The sequence below is a fragment of the Heteronotia binoei genome, chromosome 6 (assembly GCF_032191835.1).
Source record: "Heteronotia binoei isolate CCM8104 ecotype False Entrance Well chromosome 6, APGP_CSIRO_Hbin_v1, whole genome shotgun sequence".
NCBI lineage: Eukaryota > Metazoa > Chordata > Lepidosauria > Squamata > Gekkonidae > Heteronotia > Heteronotia binoei.
Genome location: NC_083228.1, coordinates 108,489,684 through 108,499,283, shown reverse-complemented (window position 1 = coordinate 108,499,283; position 9,600 = coordinate 108,489,684). Strand labels below are relative to the sequence as shown.

The 9,600-nt window shown below is 40.6% G+C and overlaps 1 protein-coding gene across 1 annotated transcript; it reads right to left on the bottom strand.

Moving 5' to 3' along the window:
* Nucleotides 1-404: 404 nt before the first annotated feature.
* Nucleotides 405-9,113, bottom strand: TM4SF4 (transmembrane 4 L six family member 4). Its single transcript, XM_060242329.1, has 4 exons — nucleotides 8,618-9,113; nucleotides 8,134-8,223; nucleotides 2,255-2,391; nucleotides 405-762 (listed from the first exon to the last, which is right to left on the bottom strand). The coding sequence occupies exons 1-4, from the start codon at nucleotides 8,786-8,788 to the stop codon at nucleotides 564-566; spliced, it is 597 nt and encodes a 198-aa protein (XP_060098312.1). The 5' UTR covers nucleotides 8,789-9,113; the 3' UTR covers nucleotides 405-563.
* Nucleotides 9,114-9,600: the final 487 nt, after the last annotated feature.

Below are 9,600 nucleotides of genomic sequence, written 5' to 3'. Positions count from 1 at the left end.
AATATGAAATTTTTGGCTTAGATACATTTTGGAATCAGCTTTTAACATTGTTATAGGCATTGCATCCCACTGATGAAGACCTGCTATATTACTTTGGGAAGTTTTGGGAATTCAGAACTTGGGCATGATGCAGTTATAAGGGCCTATCCCATATAGTCTCTGATAGTTTTACTGTCAGGGAGAACCATGTCCCTTTGTTAAGTTTCAATAACACACAATCCCAGAATGAGCAATCTTCAGATAACCTGTGTTTCCATGCCAACTAGGCCTTAGATAAGTCCCTCTGATTTTTCTGAGCCTGTCTAGAAGTTTAATATAAACATCATAGTTTATGAGATGTGACTAGAAAAGCTGGTTATGCCTTGAAGGGCACCACAGTGTGCAGTTCTGCCCGCATCCTACTTATACATCATAAGCAAACTAGCTTTGCTTTTTACTGTCCATTAAGGACTGAAAAATGGCTTGCATGTTTTTAATTCCAAGGACATTTAAATATATAGTAAGAAGATATTAAGTCAGCCATAATAGTCAGAGGGCAGCAGGAGTACTTCTCTATGTTGTGATCACACAAACAGCCTTACCCCACAACATGTGCAGTCCCCACAGAGTGTTCCAAAGAGCCCATTGATAGCCTGAATGGCGCACAGCACCACTTGAGCTCCACTCATTACCAGCAGCAAAGAGAAGAGAGTCAGATTCCAGGGCACGACAGACTCAGGTGACACGCAAACATCCCAAAGAGTATAGTTCCCCAGATAATCCCTGCACCACAAAGCAAAACACAAAGGTTAATTAGCCATCTTCCCCCCATACACATACACACCAATATGAGACCCCCTTAGGCAGGATTATACTAACAGGGTGGGCCTGATTCTCAGTGGTTCTACTGAATTCTGTGAGAGAGACATTGATGTGAAGGGGCAACCTGCTCCTCTCAGCAGATAGCAGAAATTACCAGAATGAGACAAATTGGGAAAAGGGCTGGCATTCTCCACCTTCTCCTGTGTTCATCAAGGGTCTTTAACTAGGCATCATTATCAAAACAGTATAAAGAAAAGGGATGTGTGACTCCAGAGCAGTCCAATTAACAACTTTATCCACAAAACAAAGTTTTGAGTCCAGTGTGGCACCTTTAAGTTTTATTTAGGGTATAAGCAGAAACCCTGAATAAACTTTGTTGGTCTTAAAGGTGCCACACTGAACTCAAAACTTTGTTCTGTTGCTTCAGACCAACATGGCTACCCATCTGAATCTAACTATTCACAATTGAGGCCACATGCCAGTGCTGCAAACTTTGTCCCACATCTGGACTAACAGTGGCTTTACAGAGGGGGTCAGAATGGGTCATTAGCACTGGGGAAGAAGGTTTAACCCTTTTCTTGCCTGCATTGTGAACCCCTAAGCTGTTAATTGCCACATAATGGAAAAGAAATATGGGAGAATCCTTTGCCAGTTCTCAGTATGGTACCAGTTATGTCTGAAAGTTTGAAGTGAATGTTACCCCACCCTTTCTCCCATGTTAACGGCAGCAAGAAAAAAAATGAGGCAAAGCTTTTTTGTCATGGAGACAAAAAGAAAGGAAAAACTTCACCTGATTCATTTCCTAGTTTCAGGCTGCTATGCAAGATATAGAATCATGGTCAGCAGGTAACTAGAAGCAAATCCTGTCCCAAAATGTATATGAGCCATAAACCTACACCACCTATGTTGCTGGTTGTATCTGTAACAGCTACTGATTCTCTAGAGAATCGGCAAGATTAAATGAACAAAAGTATTAATTTAAAAAGTATTAATACAAAATTAATACAAACGTATTAATACATCATTAGCTGGGACATTTTAAAAATAATTTATTAAAACTGTGATAAACAGATGAGGAAAGAGTGAATAGTCCACTTGTATTCTTTATGGGGAATGAACCTTGTTCAGATAAAATGAAGCTAATGTTCAGATAAGAAGAATAACACATACGTATGACAGTGATCTATTAACTGCAATTGACTGTGATGTCAAAAACAAGCAGATACAAGGATGGATTTTCTGCAATTTTCTGCAGAACAGTTGGTGCTTAGTCCAATGGAGCACGTACACCTTAGATATGTTCTAATGGGCGGAAGTGATCCAGTTGTCTACCAGGTTTGATAAGCATCAAGCTTCAGAAGTATAACAATAATACCCTTCTTAACAGCAATGTCAATTTTCTGTATTCTACTATGTTGTGATGTAGTTCAGTGAAAAAAGATAATTGACTTACCCATTTTCAAATGGATAGGTCCATGTGTCATTGTGCAGAGAACATTTAGGGCCTCTATTCAGAGCAACAGCTGACAAAATAAAGCTGTACCCAGCTCCCAAAACTCCCACTCCTGCAAATATTACAGAAGTAAACATCTGGCAAAAAGAGGAGAAATGAAAAAAATCAATCAAAGTCTACTCTGAACCAAACCATCCAGCAGGCAATTTGCAGCTGTTACTATGGCTCACAAACAAAATATAAGAGAGTTATGTGGTCACGAGCTGGCTATGCTGGTAGAAGCCAAGAGTGAGGCTCCCAGCCTCAAGAGATTCAGTTCAGTGGCCTATAGAAACCTCATTGAAGTTAGCCAATTCAACTTTGTTTGACTCAATAAGAAAGAATAGATGAGACCAGTGGTCCATCTAGTCCAGCATTCTGTTTCCTGCCATAACCAGCCAGGTGCCTCAGGAGGTTCACAGAACAATACTTTCCCTTATTGCTGCTTTCCTTTTGGCCAACTGGCATTCAAAGGTCTACTACTTCAGAACAAAGAAGTCCCATTTAGTCAGCATGGCTAGTACCATGGCTTTTTTTGGTAGAAAAAGCCCAGCAGGAACTCATTTGCATATTAAACCACATACCCCACCATCACCATTATTTCATACAGGGCTTTTTTGTAGAAATAGCCCAGCAGAAATTCATTTGCATATTAGGCCACATCCCTGATGCCAAGCCAGTCGGAACTGCGTTCCTGTGTGTTCCTGCTCAAAAAAACCCTTGGCTGGGACCACTGATGGCCCTAATTTCCATGAATTTGTCTAATTCCATTTAAGACATCTAAACTACTGGCCATTACATGAACAAGATTCTCTAAAAAGATTGACAATTATATTTTGATAAAGATTTTTTTTTTGCTTGATATAGTAACAAAATTAAAAATGACAGTATACTATTTTCAAAAGTATAGCATCCCTTGGATTAAGACTCATCCTATGAGTATGAGAAAACTCTTGACATTTAAAAAGAGAGTTCTTCTAATCTCAGCCACAGCTGGCTCTGCAGTGTAGCAAGCTGAGGCAGTGGCCTTGGGCAATGGATCTGGGGGTGTGGCAACTTCCACTGCTGACACTGCCTTGCTGTCCCCTGCTACCCCCCCCCCCCATCTTAAACACCTGATACATCTTTCTTCCTCATTCAGTATTGTGTTCAGTTTTGGGCACCACATTTTAAGAAGGATATAGATAAGCTGGAACAGGTCCAGAGGAGGGTGACGAAGATGGTGAGGGGTCTGGAGACCAAGTCCTATGAGGAAAGGTTGAAGGAGCTGGGGATGTTTAGCCTGGAGAGGAGACGGCTGAGAGGTGATATGATCACCATTTTCAAGTACTTGAAGGGCTGTCATATAGAGGATAATGTGGAATTGTTTTCAGTGTCCTTGGAAAGTAGGATCAGAACCAATGGGTTGAAACTAAATCAAAAGAGTTTCTGGCTCAACATTAGGAAGAACTTTCTGACCGTTACAGCAATTCCTCAGAAGAACAGGCTTCCTCGGGAGGTGGTAGGCTTTCCTTCCTTGGAGGTTTTTAAATAGAGGCTAGATGGCCATCTGGCAGCAATGAAGATCCTGTGAATTTAGGGGGAGGTGTTTGTGAGCTTCCTGCATTGTGCAGGTGGTTGGACTAGACGACCCTAGAGGTCCCTTCCAACTCTATGATTCTATGATTCTCCAGGTATCTCTAAGCTCAGCATGGGAAGTAATATAGGCTTTCCTGGAATTCTACTGAGAAATGAGTTCAGGAAGGCCTATTGGCTGTGCTAGCTGTACTCTAAAGTTTTCCAGGGAACCAAAAGGGAAGAAGGGCTATTGGCTCCAGCTTCTGGTCTGGGTGGTGGGGAAGAAAGGATGCAGGCAGCTGGGATGGCAGGCTAATGTGGCACCCCTTGTTGAGCCACCTCGATTGCCAGGCCAGTCTGCAAATGATGGGGTGGGTGTTCTTCAATCTGTAAGGTGAATGACCAGTTTATACAATTTATATTCTGCTTTCCAGGATGCTTTATTTGCATTTCCTTGTGAAATGCCTGGTGTCTTGTTGGCCGGTTCCAAGAGAACGGCCAATCACAATGTAGGCCACAGGATCCTGGTTTGCAGTGAGTGCCTGCCTCAGGCTCAGTTCAGCAATACATAACTAAATATATAACACTTACATCATTCAGTTTCTCTCCATTTTATCCTTGCAACAGCTCTGGGAGGTAGGTTTGACTGAATGTGACAGGTCCATGGTCACCCAGTAAGCTTCCACAGCAGCGAGGGAATTCAGATCTGGACTTCCTAGATCCTAGTCTGAAACTGTATCAAGTATGCCACACTTGCTTTTGTGGCATGCTTGGACAGCAGCAAGCAGCTAGGCTGGTGAGTCATGCCAGTTGAGTGTTATCAAGTTGCCAATGGTTGCTGGTGGGCCTGGCCCAATAAATGATCGTTAAAATGCCAATACACCACTGGAAAATGCCCTGCCTCTCAGATAGCATTTTAATCACAGGAACCAAAGATAGAATAATAGTTGTGTTGTGGTTACCCAGCCACAGCCACAGCAGGCATTTGTTTCTTAAAGCTACAGGCACTGCTTCTATGATTTGGGGATGGTTAACCCTCAATGTATTTTCTGCAAACCTGGAGCTTTTCTCAGGTTTATATGAAGATCTGTAATCTGTTCCTGACTTCAGTCTCTGGCTTTAGGTATCCACAAATTTGGTCAGGATGAAAATTATATACTTAGAGAAACAGTATATATGACTTAGAGAAACAGTAGCTTCTCTTTCTTATTCCTAGTGCACCTTGAATATACATTTTTCATTTTTGCTCCCGATGAACTTGGCTCTAATAAGCTCATCTCTCTTCTTCGGAACCTTTAAAAATACTTTTTCTATTGTAGTGACCAATAAGATGGTTAACTCTGACCAGTAACTATTGGTAGATGACTTTACAGTTTTGCAGTGATGACCAGCTTAATACTTTCTTTGTACAAAGCCTGCATTCGGACATCAAGAAGAAAATAGGGTTTGTTCATATATATATATCCAAACAGGGCTTTTTCTGAGCAGGAACGCAGTTCCAGCTGGCTTGGTGCCAGGGGTGTGGTCTAATATGCAAATGAGTTCCAGCTAAGCCTTTTCTACCAAAAAGCCCTGTACGAAACAATGGTGATATCAGTATGAAAATAAGTTCCTGCTGGGCTTTTTCTACAAAAAAAGCCCTGTAACATTTTCAACAAGTATGCTCTGTCCTCCTGTTGTATCCAGAGTCACAAATGAAGTCTTTCTAGTTTAGGAACTCTATAATCAAACTCTAATTTTACTTTGATAGCCAAATGCAGGCTGCTTAATAATTTTCTTTTCAGTTCCAGTAAGTGGGTTTCTAACAGTGCAATCTTTAGAACACTTTTCCATTGACTAGCCCTGAGTACGATTCTAAGAAGACCTGCTTAGAACTGTTATCTCAACTATGGTTGCCACTGCCAGGTCTGACTCAGGAAATATCTGTGGACTTTAGAGGTGGAGCCAGGAGCAAGGTTGTGACAAGCACAACTGAACTCTGAAGCCAGTTTGGTGTAGTGGTTAAGTGTGCAGACTCTTATCTGGGAGAACCGGGTTTGATTCCCCACTCCTCCACTTGCACCTGCTGAAATGGCCTTGGGTCAGCCATAGCTCTGGCAGAGGTTGTCCTTGAAAGGGCAGCTGCTGTGAGAGCCCTCTCCAGCCCCACCCACCTCACAGGGTGTCTGTTGTGGGGGAGGAAGATAAAGGAGATTGTGAGCCGCTCTGAGACTCTTTGGAGTGGAGGGTGGGATATAAATCCAATATCATCTTCTTCTTCTTGAAGGGGGTTCTGGCCATCATATTTAAAAGGAAGTGCTCCTTTTAAATGCCTTTCCTTCATTGGAAGTAATGGAGGATGGGAGCACCTTTTGGGGGGGCTCATAGAATTGGACCCCATGATCCAATCTGTTTGAAACTGGGGTAGGATGGGGTTGAGAAGAGACACCAGATGCTATGTTGAAAATTTGGTGCCTCTACTTCAAAAAACAGTCCCCAGGGACACACGGATCAATTCTTCATTATACCCTATGGGGACCAGGCAACCCTAACTCAACCACTGAGAGGAGAACTGTGATACTAGAGAACAGAGCATTCTTCATTCAGTATACCTCTAGATTATATATTTTCCTTGTATTAATTTCTGTGAAAATTAATGTTTTATTAATTAATATTATATAATTCTGTGAAAACAGAATAAAAAAATGAAGGCTACTACAATAAAGTGAGGTGAACTGGATTTGATGAGAGAATACTGAAAATATCTCTAACTCCACCTGAAATTATCTACAAACCTCACATTGTTAATTGAACTGTGCGAATGTGACTAAGACTGCAATCCTATTAAAATTTAACTTCTTTATTTCCAAGTAAATATTGATAGGATGGGGTTACATGGCCAATTCAAATAACAATAATGAGGTAGACATGAGATCACTTTTCCTATGGGTTTTGGCACACTGCATGGGTGTTATTAATGTAAATAAGGTTGTAGCTATAATTGACCATTTTCTGCTTCAAGCCATACTTTGAAAACCTCCATTTCTCCTTCTGCCACAATGACATGAACATTATATAAGCATGATGGTAACTATGTTTCAAAGGAAAGGAAAGGTCCCCTGTGCAAGCACTAGTCGTTTCCGACTCTGGGGTGACGTTGCTTTCACAACATTTTCACGGCAGACTTTTTACAGGGTGGTTTGCCATTGCCTTCCCCAGTCATCTACACTTTCCCCCCAGCAAGCTGGGTACTCATTTTACCGACCTCAGAAGGATGGAAGGCTGAGTCAACCTTGAGCCGGCTACCTGAAAACCCAGCTTCCGCCAGGGATCGAACTCAGGTCATGAGCAGAGCTTAGGACTGCAGTACTGCAGCTTTAACACTCTGCGCCACAGGGTTCTTATCTTTCAAAACAACACTATAATTTTAGAAGGGTGCAGTTCTGTTTAGAATTACCCTGCTGATAACATGTTAATCTTTGGACCTGAAACGTATAGGAATATATTGATTAAGTGCTTGATAACACTGTCCTTACTACAGGGCAAAATGAACTACAGTATTTCTGTACATCCTGGAGCCATGGACACCTGCCATTAAACAGACTTTGCTCCAAGTAATTTCAGCTCTGTTCCCAGTTTCTTCCTTTATATCAATGGTTCCCAGTCTTTTTGATATGAAAATCCACGTCCAAATTAATTTGGTATAGTGAACCCCTCCAGGGCTCACCTAAGGATTTTGTTGTGCTAGTTAACTTTTACCTATTTGGTAGGTACAGTGCCTATTTTTATGCACAACAAATTTGTAACTGATATTATATTTGGGAGCTGAAAAGTATTAGATATAGTGTGATACCTGGATGAGGTTCAAAGAATACACAAACATACAGGAATGCAAGAACACAGACACTTGGGAATTAAAGTTTCTGTAATTCCAAATTAGGATCTTTTGATTGTGGAAGCAAATCATTCACCATTTGCTCATAACTCTACTATGCTAATACAGGGCCCAAACAAAGGGGGAAATTGGGCACAACTAAACTAGAGCCTGGCTGTTGATGGCTAAAAGCAGACACAATTTATGATTCTGATAAGAAGAGCAATTTAGGAAGCTAACAAGGCTTATCTATACTATATCAGAAATAACATACAGAAATGTGCATTGATAAGTTTTTATTAATAAGTATTTATTGGCATGGAGGAAGACAAGATGCAGCCCAAGTATCAAAGTTATTTTAAATGTTGTGAAAAACTGGGTAGCGATGAGATGCATAAATATTTCCCCCAAAGACATTTCCTGAACTTACCGCAAACCTCTTTCCACAGCTTTCATTCCCACAGCATCCACAGCAATCATTGTTCTTAAGCCCAAAAAAGACCAAGATAGGAAACACCATCTGAGGGGAACAACATATATTCTCAGATATTATCATTGGTAATTCCCAGAGAACTCCAGATACCACATACTAGACTACCAACCCTAATTCTTGCCCATCGAAGGCAATCCAGCAGTAGCTTCAGTCCCAAACACACTTACTATGGAGGGAGCCCCACTGAAAACAGTGGAACCTGTTTCACACTGTACTATATGTTTTAGAATACATTGGGCAAGTGGCCTTTTATTTAATAAGAGATTAAATAATTTTTCCCAGTTTAAAAAAAATTCCCAGTTATGTTATTTTTGAACAAATTGACAATCTATATTTCTGACATAAACTAGATTTCTGCAAAGTCCAACGTTTTTTGCTCAAGATAACAATAAAAATGAGAATATTATATGGAACTACTCACCAGTACACCCGAACCCAAGATCCCTCCAAAGTACCAGACTTCTACAGAAATATGATCACTGGATTCAGGGTATCCTCCAGGAAAAAACAGCAAAATATTGGCAAGGGTACACAGTACAGCCAGAGGAATGAGAGTAATTCCAAGGCACTTTGCACACCCTCCACAACACATTTTCCCAAAACAATATTGTAATCTCTACTAACAAAAAAATTAGAAAACTTTCCCCCAGAATCCTTTTAGCGTCTTTATCAAGAGCTTCTTCTGATATTTTACCCCAATTCAGTTGGTGTTTGTTCTCAACTTCGGGGTGGTTCCTTTTCCAGAGGTTACTGTCTGCTAGCAACCCAATGGTCTGATGATTTGAAAGCTTTCATTGTCATGATCTCATTTTTCTTCATCTCTTCCCCCACCCTAATGAAATTACGTTCACAGCAACCTCTAATTTTACCATGACAACCAGTGAGCTCGGTTAATGTTCTACCAGCATGGACAAGACAATAAGTTTAGAACTGGTTTATCAGAAAACACTCTTCCCAATGCTGATTTATTTCTTTTGACAACGTGGAAGCTTTATCATTGCATTTAAACTGACCCCCACCCCAAATTCTTAATCATGACATGAACATGAAAGTAAATCATTAGGCAATGTGTCATCGATTTACCCAGCCCTGGTCATTTACGAAGGAAGTTCCCCAGTAAGCATATGTGGATTAACACAATCAATCCACAAAAACACAGAAATACTCATTTCTTTATCTATGTTGTCTTGAAAGTAATAAGATAACAGTATATTTTTAAATCAAATAACTATTTGGGGATATCCAATGGAAAACTCAGGCAAGGTTAGCTGGTCATTATTATTTAACTGTTCATTAGCAGCTTTCTCTTGAACATAGATCAGTTCTGGTATTACAGACCAAGTGGTCTTCCAGGTTATTACACTATTTTGCCATTTGATCCTAACATTGTATCACTTTACACGC

Excerpts from the sequence above, each read along its gene's own strand:
- TM4SF4 (XM_060242329.1), bottom strand. The coding sequence starts at position 8,788 with ATGTGTTGTGGAGGGTGTGCAAAGTGCCTTGGAATTACTCTCATTCCT. Across the intron at positions 2,392-8,133 it reads GCTGTGGAAAGAGGTTTGCG|ATGTTTACTTCTGTAATATT; the intron begins GTAAGTTCAGGA and ends TCTTTTTGCCAG. Across the intron at positions 763-2,254 it reads ACCTATCCATTTGAAAATGG|GGATTATCTGGGGAACTATA; the intron begins GTAAGTCAATTA and ends TTTGTGGTGCAG.